The following is a 15,179-nucleotide window of genomic DNA, read 5'->3' as shown; positions in this document are numbered from 1 at the left end:
TAAAAACAAAACATTGTCTTCTACCAAAGAGACTAAAAACAAACCAAACCAAAAAACACACAAAAACCTGCATTCAAATACAGCCTAAAATAAAGCATTAGGTACCTACAAAGCAGACAGAGAAGTGTAGTCAAAGTTAATATGAAGACCAACCACCACCACCAGCCTATGCCACTGGCTAAAGCAAGGTGCAGAGCTTAAATATATTTGGAACTTGTCAGCACCTAACTGGTGGACAGCAGCTCAGCCAATTTCTTATCTTCCTTCACCACTACAACAAACCTCAATTAACTTTTTTTCACTTTGGGGGGCAGGGGAAGGGAGGGCCATGGGAGTGGAGAACCAGAGGGAGATGAGTTTATTATTCCAGATTCCAATATGACCTTTACCAAAAAGCAATTTCAAATTCAGAAGATTCCTTAATAGAAAATCATCAAATTGCTATACCATATATAAAATCTAAAATGCAAAGACAAAAATCAGGTTCCTTTTTTAAAAAGTTGTTAAGAATTCAATCATCTGTATCATTATGTAGAAAATTTTATAGAAACTATAAAAATTATTTTATGAACATCAAGAAGGGCATTTAAGTAAATAAAAAAGACAACAAACTAATAATTTCCTTTGAGCTGCTTTGAAGTGATCTTTAACCGTAATAACTAAGTAGTTCTCCAATTTTTGAAATCAGTGTATCCAGTCAAACCACTCTTTCACTTAAAACCCTATAAAGGCTTCCCGTTATAATTAAAATAAAATTCAACCTTCTTACCATGGGCCTAACAGGCTTTCTCACCTGATCCATCCCTGTCTATATCTCTTACCTCATTTTATATCATTCTCCCCCTTTCTTATTATGTCACAGCTTTCCTTCCGTTCTTTGACTACTACCAGCTAGTTTACACTTTTGGTCATCAGGTTTTTCCTTTTCCTGGAATGCTGTTACCTTGGGTCCTCACATAGCTGGTTCTTTCTAACCACTCACATCTTAGCTCACATATCACACCATCTCAAGGTGGCTTTCCTCGATTACTCTATCCCACCCAACCTCCAGCTATTCTCTTTCCCACCGCCTAGCTTTATTTTTTTCTATAACATTGCTTAATCTATAAAAAGTATCAATTATTTATGAATAAAGTTGGTGTGTGCTTACACATGAGAATATAAGCTCTAAGGACAAGGATGTTGTCCTTTGTTCACTGCTATAGTCCCAGAGCCTAAAATATGGTATACAGCTCAAAAGTTGAATGAATGAAAAAGTCCAGTAATATTTTACATTATAAATAAAAGACAATTAAAAAAAATCTCTTGAACTATCTTCACAAACTACATATTGTTCTAGTTAATCTCTGAACATTCTAGGCACAGGCCATACCAGCCATTTTGAATGTTTAACATAATGCTTACTAAACCAGGACCATTGTTTTAATTCTTTGGATGTCAAAGCTCAACTACACAATTAGGTTTAAAAACCTGTTTAATTGATAGATTTTAATTATAACAATATATATTCAATAGTCATTGTAACAGATGCAAATCAGTACACTAATCAGACCCTCAGTTCTTCAATTTAAATCAGGGTTCTCAGTCCAACATTTTGGTATACACATTGCTTAGAGAAAGCCAAAATTATGTTCTATGTCTATTTTATTGGAAGCAATTTAAATTTAAAATTTTTAAAACACTCATGAACTAACAAGTAATATGCTGAAAGCCTTTAGAAATATTAAACATGAAACAGCAACTGAACAAAAAGCCTATTCATAAATTTCTAGAAAAGTATGTCTTATAAAAAGGTAGTTTTGTGCAGGCACAGTACAGTGCATACAGTAAAGCTTGCATGTCACTGCCCTATTTTTTAAACTTCCCCATCTTGTGAAATATAAATATTTGCAAGCTTGCAGGTGATATTTTTAAGAGTAGAACTGAAGCAGAGACTAGGTTATATAAAATTAGAAAGCCTGAACACAGAAACAGAATTACATTTTGCTAGTCTCAAATTTTGAGGTCTGTAATCTTGTTTCCTTTGCTCTAATTCTATTCCCTGAGATACACAATATAAAGAGAGAAAAATCATCGTCACCAAAAGATGCTGCTCCTATTTCTTTACTTCCACCCCTACCTTCACTGAGAACTAACTATAAAATGATGGCATGAGTCTTTACCAAGTTTAAGGTGAATATTTCAATGAATTCTTGAGTTTTGGCATTATCTGGCAAGTTAGCAATTTAAAAGCTGTAATTCTAAAAACAAAACATTGTCTTCTACCAAAGAGACTAAAAACAAACCAAACCAAAAAACACACAAAAACCTGCATTCAAATACAGCCTAAAATAAAGCATTAGGTACCTACATACACTAATATGAACTTGATGATTAGTTTATAATTATATTCAGTTAAATGAAAAAATTGGACAGTTTCCAAGGAAATAATATACAGTTTATGTACCCTGAATTCATTAAAGAGTAACAACGTATTTTCATGTATAAATTGTGCAATCTCTAATATATGACAAAAAACTAATATAAAATCAAAACAAATAAAATATTATCAATCCTATTTTACTGAGAGCCAAAGCTCCTACATAATAACATGCAAGAATTTTAAATTCTTGAAAGCAAGTGTCAAGGACTATACACAATTTCCATACACAGCAGGTAGTAAAGCAAGAAAAGAACTGACACAGTTACTCTCCTTAAAAGAGACATACAATGGAGAACTGTTATACAGATCTAGCATACTACAGGTCTATGCATTAAAGATGTTGTGGCTATTAACAGTTTAAACCTTTACTGTATTTTGCTAATTGGTACATAGAACTTTAAAGCTTTTGAAAGATAAAACATTCCAGTCAGTTCAATTCTCTAGCATTGTTCAAGAATTCCAAGTAGGAACAAAGAGGAAAATAAACCTGCTTTAATTGCTGAAGAATTACAGATAATAGAAATGGTTGAATACTGTAGAAGAAAGATCTTTTGTTCCTTAAATAATTTAACTATAGAAAGATCAGTCTCTATTTAAAGTTTTAATGATTCCTGTCTGCATATAAAAACTATTATTTTTAATATTCATTTCCTTTGTAATATTTAACAAGTTTTATATAGCTTGATAATATGTAAAAATAACTTTTAAAATTGGACATACATTTAAAAAAACCAAAAAGTTCTGCACTTATCTATAGAATTTTAATTATTAATAATTGCATATGATAAATAATTTGACTTGTTTTAATAATCATCACTTTTAAATATAAAAGTTATCTGAAGCTGTTTTAAAACTGTAACATTATTAATGAGAGTAGAATCATTTCTATTTTAAATGATCAAATAACTCTACTTAGATAAATGTTCAATAATTTAAGGGCATGTTTTACCCATAAACATAAAAACAAACTATTTTAATATTAGTTCATATGCTGAGGTATATACGTCATGTGACAGAAACCTGAAATGCAATTTAATAATTTTTTAAACATATAAACAATCACTTATTATGTGATTAGTGTTATTGGCACTATACTGACTACCTATGCAAAAAGTGCAGAAAGAAGAACCTTTCCTTCTAGCTTTACTAAGTCTTAACATTTTCCATTACTTGAGTCTTTGGCATTTTTCAAATCAACCTCTCTAACACACACACACACACAAATGGTAGTACTAAGAAAAGGCCAATTAAAGAATTACCATTTCACTATAAAATTTATACATCCAATATCATTAGTCATTACTTATTTCTTAGAATTTTAAGCAAGAGTATTACTGCAATCTTAAAGGCTATTCATCAGTTTTTTTTTCCAATAGCTTGTGGGTAATCTAAAAACCAACAAGAAGTACAGTGTAAAAACTACAGTTGCTTTTAAAACAAAATATATTACAAACTAACATTTATATTTAGTCAATGCATTTCCTCTTTTTAATAGTCTCATCTAGGTAGAAGAATATAAACAAGCGTTTGTAGACTGAAAAACTTGAAGAAACATTACCCACATTCAGTGAAAGTCTTAAAGGAAAAAAAAAAAAAAAAAACACATGCTAAACTGCCACCATGGTAGGCTCTCAAAGGCTGCTATTCTTTGATGTAAAATGAAATACTACTTAGTGAACAAAACATAAAAAACTTCTGTCTGCTCTTCAAAGAGACATATCCTTTGACCCAGTGCTCCAGACTAAAGCCTTGAAATTTTTGCACAAGAATGCTGCATGAGTAAAGTCCAGACAAAACAGACACTTGAGATGCTAGAAGGCTGTATAACCCAAATCGCAGACACTACTTCTAATAATCTAGCAGAGATAGCGCTGCCATACACCAAAAGAAAGTAATCTCACCAAAAGAAAACTGACCCCTTAAGAAAAAAAGCAGTCAAAGCAAATGTAAGCCTTTAACTTAGGTTTATCTTTTTGTGCAATTCACCTCTCAACCACCAATTTTGAAGTTTGCAGACTTATAAAACGTTTTCATCTATAAATTTTTAGTATGTTAGGTGGAAAAAAACAACATAAAACAAATACTTGTGCAGCAAATATAATTGTTTTATTTTTGAAGGCTTGCAAAAATCATTCAATTTTATAAATTTCTTAGAACAAGTTCAAGTAATGAAAAAAATTTAAAACTATTAGTGACAAAAAATTTCTATTAAGTAACTTGCTGCTTACAGATATTCTCAAACAGCAATATTAAAACTTTATTGGCTGAACCAGTACCATGTGCTTTATTAATCAAAAGCAATTACTTATTTTAAGAATCAGCAAGTACCAAAGCTTTAACTTATGTTTTATTGCTGTTTAGGAGAAATTATCAAGTAGTACAATACAACAAATTGGCAATGTTCAGAATGCTGACTCTATTTGTTTTACATTCATACCTTATTTTAAAATAAAGATATTAATAGACTACTAAAATGTCCAAAATTTTAGGATTTTAAATTAACAGCCATGTATTATAAAGTAATTTCTGAAAAAAGCTTTGAAATGGTTAGCTGTCCTTCCCCACCCCACAGGTCCCCAAAAAGATTTGTTTCATACATTGCTAAAGAAAGTTTCCTTTTTCACATGCATTTAAGTTGAAGATGAATACCTCTGTAAAACTTAAAACACTAGTGCTTCATAGTTTTTAAACAAAATAACTAGGCACATAAATGAAAACAAACAATTTAAAATGTCCACATAAACACTTCAGTACAGTGCCTGGCCCATGTAAGTGTTGAGTAATTATTTATTGAATAAATAAATGAAGAATGAAGGAAAGATGGCAGCTAAAATAAATCATACAAAAGTAACATATTAATGTCCAACTATTAAAGCTTATTTTGTATTATTATATTAATAAATTGAAACTGTTCTTATATTTTGAGGGTATTTTTCTATTTTGTATTAATATTTTAACTGTAGTAGTAAAAAGTTAATATTGGGCAATTGTAATAAACAATAAATAAGTATGTAAAAAAATTTTTCTCTCTTTGTATAGTCAAAGTGAATATAAAAAGACAACATGTTCATTGGACTTGGGTATTCATCAAATGTACTGAAAGGAGATTGGGATAGGGACAGGCATAAAGGAAAAAAAGTTACCCTCTTAATAAAGCACAAAGGCAAAGACATTCTTCATCCTACCTCCATGGCACAGCTCCTCCTGCAACAAAAACCAAGGGCCAAGCAAACAACCATAAAGTTTCCTTACTATCTGTAGGAAGTATCACACATTTAGAAATAATGATGGTGTAACACACGAAAAGGTTTTCTTAAAATATTGTGCTCCTAAACAAATTTACTGGATTATTTTAAGATGCTGTCATTTACTCTTTTTTGATATTTAAATTCTTTGTTCTGAGAGTAAATGAAAAGATTAGTTAGCAGTTTATATACAACAAACAAGACATTCTCAAAATCGACTTGTTAAAAATTTACCATGTATTTTGATGTAAAATTCTTTATTAACAAGAATACAGAAATTACTACAATTTTATTCTCTGAAGATTTGTTCCCCAACAATATCAATATTGTATCTAGTTCCAAAATGAGAGAATGGATTCTTCAAACTTTTTTTCCCAAAAAAAAAAAAAAAAAAAAAAGACATGAGAACATAAACTTTAAATTGCCTTACTAAAACTGCTGTGATTAAAAGGAATAAAGGCAATAATCCCCATGACACCCTGGACCACATCTGTAGTATCATGAGAAATCCTGGTAACATTTTAAAAGGGATTCAGTCAAACTGGAGGGTACTCAAGATGATCAATTACCTGGAACTCATATGAAATAAATCAAAGCCCTGGGGATGTTTAACCCAGAAAAGAAAAGACTTAGGAGAACAATTCTCAAATCTTTTGGTCTCAAGACTCCTTTGCACTCTTAAAAATTACTGCTACTCTAATGAAGTTTTGTTTATATATAAAATATATCTATAGATATTTATCGTATAATAAATTTAAATGGAGAAAAAATTTAAATACATAGTTAATTTAAAATAATAAGCCAATTATATGCTAACATAAACAGTTTAATAAAAAATAACTATATTTTCAAATACTAAAAAATTAAATGAGAAGAGTGGCACTCATTTGCATTTTTGAAAATCTCTTTAATGTCTAGCTTAATAGAAGAAGCTGAATTCTAACATCTGTTTTTGCATTCAAACTGTTCTGCTCGGTTGTTTAAATTTCAAAATATGAAGAAAATCATCATCATACAGATACATAGTTAGAAAAAGAAGCAATATTTTAATAGCCTTAACATTTTCATACTTGGTTACATTAAAAATCCATTGTTCTATCTTGCACTTGAAATGAAACTTTTACCCATGTTTTATAACATCATGTATTGGTCATATGAAAAATACTGATTTATGAGGTATGCAGATCTTTCAAATGTTAACATATTTCATTACACAATGTCAAAAAAATCACATTCATTAATGTCACTGCCAATCTCATTAGAACAGTCTTTAAGTATTAGAAAGATGTCAAGCTCAATCAGATCAGTGGCAGAGTCAAGTTCTATAAAAATTCTAATTTTCACTTGAAACCCTGAAGTTTATCATGAACCACACTTCCTTGAAGTGACAGGTTCATTTTCAAGAAAACGTCTGCCAAGTATCGAAGACTGAATAACCACCGTTTGTCATCTGTAACTGTTTTTTCAATTAAAAGTTGTACCATGAAAAAAGTGGCTAATTCAGTTTGCAACAGCAACTCAACCATACAAAGGCTTTTCCTCAATACAACCATTATACTTTGGTATGTAGCATAAGTGTTTTATGCATACTTATGTTTTGCTACATGGAACATAAAAAGATGTGTACACAGGGTTGAGATTATTAAAATTTAAAATTTTTCACTGCTTCTCTAAAGACATTAAGTAAAACTAACTTTTTTTTTTTGAACCTTGACTGCAAGGAAGTGGAAGATACAATGATTAGTAACATAGTTTGGGTCCACTGCCTTGATTTGTGCTAGGGTGCCAACAGCTTTACCACAATTGTTTTGTACCATCAACACAGTGAGAAGGGCAAATAAAGACTTAGCATAAAAATGAAAATGGTTTGACTTTGCAGACCTCCTAAAAAGGTCTTGGGCACCCCTGTAGACCACCCTTTGAGGACCACTGATTCAGGGGACCAAAGAGCTTTCAAATATACAGAAGGCTGTCACATATAAATAGCATGCATACAAACAGAAAGGACATTGTTGGGTGGGAGGGGGGGAGGGAGGAGGGAGGGAGGTTTCGGTAATGGGCCACAATAATCAACCACATTGTATATTGACAAAATAAAATTAAAAATAAATAAATAATAAAATAAATAGCATGCATATTACTATGGTAGACCTTGAACCAATGTATAGGAGTTTTAAAGAAGTAGATTAACAACCAATTAGGAAACCACTTTCCCCCCCTTTTAAAAATTTGTCCTTTTTGGTGTAGTTTTGTGGTTTGTTTCTTTCTTACAAATTAATAAAAACAAATATGTGTTTTGACAAAAGAATCGCCATCTTTTTTACCGGACCGGGGACCGGCAACGGTATTGCAACCCTCGGTGCTGCTCCCGCGCCTCGCTCAGCCAGTGAGCGGGAACCAGTCTGTATGTGGGATCCGAACCCTCGGGTGGGAGCGCCGCCGCGCTTCCCAAGCGGCGCACTTATCCAGTGCGCCACCGGGCCGGCCCAAGAATCGCCATCTTAATCAAGAACAGTTACAGCACCCTCCAAAATTTCCTGTCCCTATATAGTCCATATGCTTAAACCCTGGGCTTTAATAGGCATCACCTACATTAATCTAAAAAATACATTTTATGAGTTTCCAAAAGAAATATGATAATGGTTAACTCCCTTAACTTCATTTAAGATTCTAACCTCTATCAAATTTCAGGTACACATGTAACAGTTACCTAGTCTTGGGTAGTGAATAAAAATGACACACTAATCTAACAAATTTGATTACATTATATAACCGTGACATTGAAATCCTATTTCCACATCTTTTACAATACTCACAGGACTTCAAATTTTGAAACAATTTTATCTTTAAAGCTGACGTATGTTTTTAGAATCATTTTTGTTCTGCATGCAAATATGATCAACTCCAATTACTCCATATTTCTGAGGCCCTGATCTTGTCATTATGCTATTTGAGAGTGTATGAAAATTACCTATGAGTTTCAGTTATCTATATCAAATATTACTGCAATAACTATGAATAATTATACATAAGACTATAACTGATTTCAGCTGGAATATCATACCAACATTTTGGCTGATATACTTCAAGGAAGATATAACAAAGCTGGAAAAACTATACAGAGCAACAAAATTCATCAAAGGTATACAACTCATTTTATGATAATAATTAAAAACATCAAACTAAGCCAGTCTGTATACTTCTCTGGTATGCTTCACAGCACCCTGTTTAGAACAACATATTACTGGCTGACTCACTCAGTCTTCTAACTAGAAAGAAGAGAACTTAGAAGAGTTATTAATGAACTCTATAAAATTTGAGAATTTTATAGAGAATAAACCATAATGCTGGAACAAGGAGGCAACCTATTGGGGCTTAAAAGAGATGGTCAGGAAAAATTAAAATAATAGTACCCTCATTAATTAATGAACACATAGGACATGAAAATCACCCTCTTCTCACACATACATAATTGCCTCATTTCTTTTATACTTGACTAAGTAAATGGTGTTTTGGTTAACATTTGAAGAGTAAGTAGATGGCAACTGAATAAAGATCTAGTTGTTGGCAAAAAGCGTCTAAATAGAGTGAGCAGGAACTCTGAATGCCCTGAGGCAAGGAAAAAGAATGTTCCAGGCCTGGTGTGGCTAATATAAGAGACAGTGATACACGATAAACATAGAGAGGAAGGCAGGAGCTAAATCATGCAGACCTCAAAGGCCATGTTAGGACTTCATTGTTTACTCTAAAGGCAATAGGAAGCACCAAAGGATTTTACAGAAGAAGGTGACCAAAGTAGCATTTTAAAAAGACTATTCTGGCTATACTGTGGAAAATGAATCAGAGGAAGATTTAAGAGTCTGGGGAGATCAGTTAAAAGAATACTGCAGTAATCTAGGTGAAAGATGATGCAGCCTACACCAGGATGATGGCAATGTCTGCAGGTAGACTTAAGAGAGAATTTGAAGATAAAACCAGTCAGCCTGAGGCAAGAGATGTGAGTTTTCCAAATTCTTTGTTTACTTATCTATTTATCTGTCTATATCTTTAATGGTGCAAATAAAAATTTAGTGTGACCTATTATTTAGATTATGCTTATAGGCTCAAAGTTGAGTGATAAAAGACTGTACAGCAATTAGAAGGGGCATAGTTAAAAAACACACCCATGTATTTGATAATGCTAAACCAGACATGAAATGAAAAGCATGCTTACGCTATTACATATTTCCACCAGAAGTCTTAGAAACATTAGAAAATTTATGCTATTGTACAATATAAGCATAAACATCAAGTAGCATCTAAAAAAACAGACCACACACTGAAAAATTTTATAAGTGTTGGTTGCCAAAGTTCTATCTGCTAGTGATTAAATGATTATTATTCATTTGTTGATAGTTGTAAACTAACTCTCATATATATGTAAAAGTAGGATATATGTGCATGTGTTTATACATATATATACATGCAGTAACAATAATGTTGCACGGTTCCTGAAAACCCAATATACTTAATTTTAGATAGTACTGTACTGGTAAGTATCTCACAACTTAATTAAATAGGAGTGTAACTGAGAAAATAAAAAACAATGCATTCATTACAAAAATAAAAGTGTTCAATTGCTACTTATAAACACCACAAAAATGGAAGCCTTTCATAATTTAATTTCTTAATATTTCTATATAACTACTAATATTTGTGTACAATGCTTAACACAAATTATCTTTATCTTTTTGACAAATATTTCTTAAAAGTTATTTATCATCTAGAAATTCAAATCAAATCACTCTCCTAAAAAAACCCAGAACACCATATTGAATATCTATTGTACAAAAATAACCCTGAAGGCAGTGTGTAGTAGAAAATCCTTACCAATTTTTCATCAACAGTTATGAGTTGTGTGTCTTGTGCCAATCTCCACGTGGAAGTGCTCAACGACCTGCAGTGGAAGACTTTAAGTTAGAAAATGATCCACACAATGAGAAAAAAGAGGCAGACAAATCTTACATAAACAAGCCACTTTAACAATATCTGTCGTATTAAAAAAAAAAAAAGGAAAGAGAGAAGAGGGCACAAAAGTCCTTTTTCTCCCCAATTAGTTCTGTCTGCTGAGTTTTTGGCAGACTCTCACTAGACGGTACACAGAGGCTTGCACTTTATGTCAGTCTACGGGCTCTCTGTCACAGAAGGGCCACTAGTGGTAAGTGCTGTACTGCTCTCTATGAGTATACAGTGGCTGGTTTGTCATGACCAGGCAGAAACATGCAAAGTTCTATTGACTGTTCTGGAATTCTGATTCCTAAACGATGACATGGGGGATGGAATCTCGATCATAATAAAAAGTTTCTCCACTCTAATTTCAAACCAAAGGCAGTTTAAATAAGAATGATTTGTATACTTATTTTAATTAATGTTATTAGTTTAGTCCTGTATGCCATTCACAAAATTGGAAAATGTCTGAACAGTTAAAATAGAAATACTAAGTTGGAAGTAAAATGGGCACAGAATCCAGGTCCTTTATATTAGCACCTTCCTACTCTCACCCCAGAGAAATTTCTTAAAGCTAACAGACTTCTTATTTCACATACACATTGTTGTTTATATTAACAAATGTCATACCTATCCCTGATGATGACATTTTAGCTTTTTAGAGTTTCCCAAACTATTAAGCCATTTGTGTACATTTCTTTTTCAAAAGTTAGTATATACAATTGTGGCTCAAATTTCCAAACCAAATATATAGCATTTGGTCTTCTCTTTCTTTAATACAATATAATCACTATTATAACTTAGCAACATAATCACCAATAATTGATGCAAAATGTTTGTCAATTATTTCCCAAATGTAAGATATTATGTAATTCTTTATTTTTGTGAATGCCCCACAAAGAAATAAATCTACACAAAATATATCTACATAGAAATTATTTTAGAGCCAGTTAGCTCAATTGGTCACAGTGAGGTGTTGATAACATCAATGTCAAGGGTTGATAACTTCAAGGTCAAGGGTTCAGATCCCCTTACAGGCTAGCTACCAAAACCAAAAACAAGCAAACAAGAAATTATTTACACAAACAATTAAAATACATGTTCTAATTTTACAGTATTAAAGAAGTATAATTAAGCACCTTTTAAAATCTATTTTATCAATAACAAGACAACAAAAAATGTTGAATACTTTTAACCAAATCCACATTTTGCAAGAAAAATATTGCACAATGATAAAAGAATTCATGAGAACTTGAAATATTAAGTACAGTACCCTCCATTTATCCTCAGGGAATTTGTTCCAAGACCCCCAGTGGATGCCTAAAACTGCAGATAGTACCAAGCCCTATATATATATATATATATGTTTTTCCTATATATACACTTATGATAAAGTGTAATTTAAAACAGGCACAGTAAGAAATTAACAACAATAACTAATCATAAAATAGAACAATTAAGTAAACTAAGGGTTACCTGAACACATGCACTGGGATACCTGGACAGTCAATCTGATAACCGAGATGGCTACTAAGTGACTAATTGGTAGGTAGTGTATACAGTGTGGATCCACTGGACAAAGAGATGATTATTACTCAGAATGGCTGCACAATTTAAAACTTAAGAATTGTTTACAAGGGTATTTCAAAAAGTTTGTGGGAAAGACTGTAATATCTTTTAAATCTATTTTTCCACGAACTATCTTTCTGCAAACTTTTTGAAGTACCCCTGTATGTCTGGAATTTTCCATGTAGTATTATTGGACTTCAGTTGACCATGAGTAACTAAAACCAAGGAAAGCAAAACTGTGGATAAAGAGGAGACCACTGTCGTTTCTCTAATGAAGAGACCTGTTAGATCAAAATAGTGCAAATTATTAGATAGACTGAAACTCTATACCTCTTGGGTTGTGCAATTTTAGACTACACAGTGGATTTAATTTAAACAATTGTCTCAAGTTGTACAATAAAATCTTGGTGTATAATAGTTGTAACCAAAAGTAAATTTTTAAATTTACAAAAACCATATATAGTTTATATAAAGGATAGATATATTTTAATAATTTTAGATGAATCTCTAACTAATTATAAGAATGAAGCTAGAGACAGTTCCAAACCAAAAGTAAATTTTTAAATTTACAAAAACCATATATAGTTTATATAAAGGATAGATATATTTTAATAATTTTAGATGAATCTCTAACTAATTATAAGAATGAAGCTAGAGACAGTTCCAGTCAAGATGGCAGAATAGATAGTCCCCAGCATCACTCTCTCCCACAAATCAACCAATTTACAACTATAAAAATGTAACGACAGCCAAGCTGGGGCCTCTAGAGCTCAGGGGGAGAGGAGGAGAGACCTACAGAGTTCATGAAGGTGAGAGAAGTCACAATGAGAGTAAGAAAAAACTGCTTGGAGCATTTCAGGCCACAGCCGCTCGAAGACTGTAGCTGCTGAGCACATGAAGCAGAACCCAGCAGAAGATGCAGCTGTGCCCTTCAGACGGAGTTGCTTGGAGGCAACAAGGGAGAAGAGGGCCATGGTGGCCCCCAGGACAGCAAGACCACTAATAGGGTCCCCGTGGACCCACACAGGAGGAGCCAGAACAAGTGAAAAAAGGAGCCATTCAGAGGCCGGTGAACAACAAGGGACCTGCGCAGGGCCTTGCCCACGGGAAGTGTTTGGAGCATGGGCGGTGGTGGAGAAGGGCCCACCGGGGAAACACAGGGACACAGCAAGGTCAGCCGATCCACCCCCAATCAGCGCAGGACAACTCAAAGGAGACTAGTCAGGAATACAGAATAGCATGGGGTGCAGTTTGATGAAAGGACTCGGACCCAGGTCAGAGTTTCTACATAACCCAGGTGCCAGGTGCACTGGGTCTCTGGAGAGCCAGAAGTACCTATAAGGTCAACCATTAAACCCTGAGCTGCACAGAAAGTCTTCCCTAGGGAAACAGCAGCAAAGCAGCAATTTAGCTCAACCACACAGCTGGTTCCCACAGGAAATGTCCCCATTTTAGAAGTAAGCAAAGGACAAAAAATTAGTTCTGGCCCAGGCACACCACCAGCACCTTAGGGCCATGCCTGGGGGCCTGAGGCATAGAGCAGGGGACTGGACACCCTCCCAACCAGAAACACCACCAGCACCAAGGAACATGCCAAAAACATCACATCCATGTGGGAGGCCCACCACAGCCACCACAGTAAACACAGCTGCCATGAAAGTGGCGAGATGTCATGACCACCACGCAGATGGTCTGCCAGCCACTGGAGTACATTGACACAGGGAGAGTCATCAGCAGAGACCAAAGAAAAGAAGAGGATGTCTCTCTCCACAAAGCACATTGCAGAGTGACAGAAGCAGCATCTGCTCTATGATAATACCGGGGGACCTGAACACACCTCTCAGCATTGGACAGATCATCTAGGCAACAAATCAACAGAGTAACCATTACTCTTTCAAGGGAAGAGAAAAAAACCTAGGGTTATCAATGGTGGGAGTGGGGAGGGAGAGGGGATAGGGAGAGATTGGACAAGGGGCATAAAGAATAAGTACAATTGTAACAATATACATACTAGTAATATTGATTTGATCAACATATGTCAACATTGAATCCCAAAAATAAGTATAATCAATTATGATTCAATAAAAATAAATAAATAAATAATGAAGCTATATATCTTTTGTAAACAGATGTGAACTACTTATTATAAACAAATACACAGATAAGAAAATTATCTCATATTTTTATCAAGCTGTATGTAAAAGGCAATACAATAAAAAGACAAGATGTTATGTAATACAATCCTACCAGAAAGTTAAAAATTACAATTAAAATATTTTGTAAAAAAAATTTTTTAAGATAGGCTAGACTGCAAAGAGATCATAGAAAGGGATTTTTATTTGAAACAATATATTCACATAATTTATTTGAGAAAAAATTTGCCTAGGTAAAAAGGCATATATAATGTGTGCATATATAGGTTATACTGGGTGGTCATGTGCTAAGTAACCACTCTTGAAACAGAGTAAATATTAAAGGAATAAAATCTCAGATGTGAAGAAAACTTATCCTCTAATTCTAGGTATAGTAAAGATGGCAACAAAGGTCCAGAGTCAATTATGAACACAACATTTAATAAATTATACCTACAAAATATAATCTATAGTAAATTTTTGACTAAACATGAATTATATCACAGATATCTGTTTGGTGATTAGCCTATAGGGAATGTCATATCAGTGAAATGATGGGAAGTAAAAAAAATTTTTTTAAATAATATTATAGTATAAAAGCCTTTTAAATATATAAAACCTAGAAAACATAAAGAAAAAAATGACAAACGTTATTATATAAAACCAAAACTTCTAAATCAGACATATTGCAAATGAAGTATAAGACAGACAACAAATAAGGAGAAAATATTCCCAAGATAGAATAGTAAGCCATCAATATCCAAAATAGGTAAAAGTGCTCCTAGAAATCAGTAAATAAGGAATGATTCCTAAGCTTTGAAAGAT

At 33.1% G+C, this 15,179-nt stretch overlaps 1 protein-coding gene across 1 annotated transcript in view; it reads right to left on the bottom strand.

Moving 5' to 3' along the window:
• The window catches only part of NDUFS4 (NADH dehydrogenase (ubiquinone) Fe-S protein 4, 18kDa (NADH-coenzyme Q reductase)), a 109,962-nt gene that overhangs the window by 61,164 nt on the left and 33,619 nt on the right, over positions 1 to 15,179 (bottom strand). Inside the window, exon 2 of the mRNA XM_008580924.1 lies at positions 10,537 to 10,603. Coding sequence (XP_008579146.1) covers positions 10,537 to 10,603 — 67 coding nt within the window. The remainder of the gene's footprint in view (positions 1 to 10,536; positions 10,604 to 15,179) is intronic.

This window comes from Galeopterus variegatus, unplaced genomic scaffold (genome assembly GCF_000696425.1).
Source record: "Galeopterus variegatus unplaced genomic scaffold, G_variegatus-3.0.2 Scaffold2204, whole genome shotgun sequence".
NCBI classification, from domain to species: domain Eukaryota; kingdom Metazoa; phylum Chordata; class Mammalia; order Dermoptera; family Cynocephalidae; genus Galeopterus; species Galeopterus variegatus.
The sequence above is the reverse complement of the archived record's forward strand: the minus strand, read 5'-3'. Positions and strand labels throughout refer to the sequence as shown.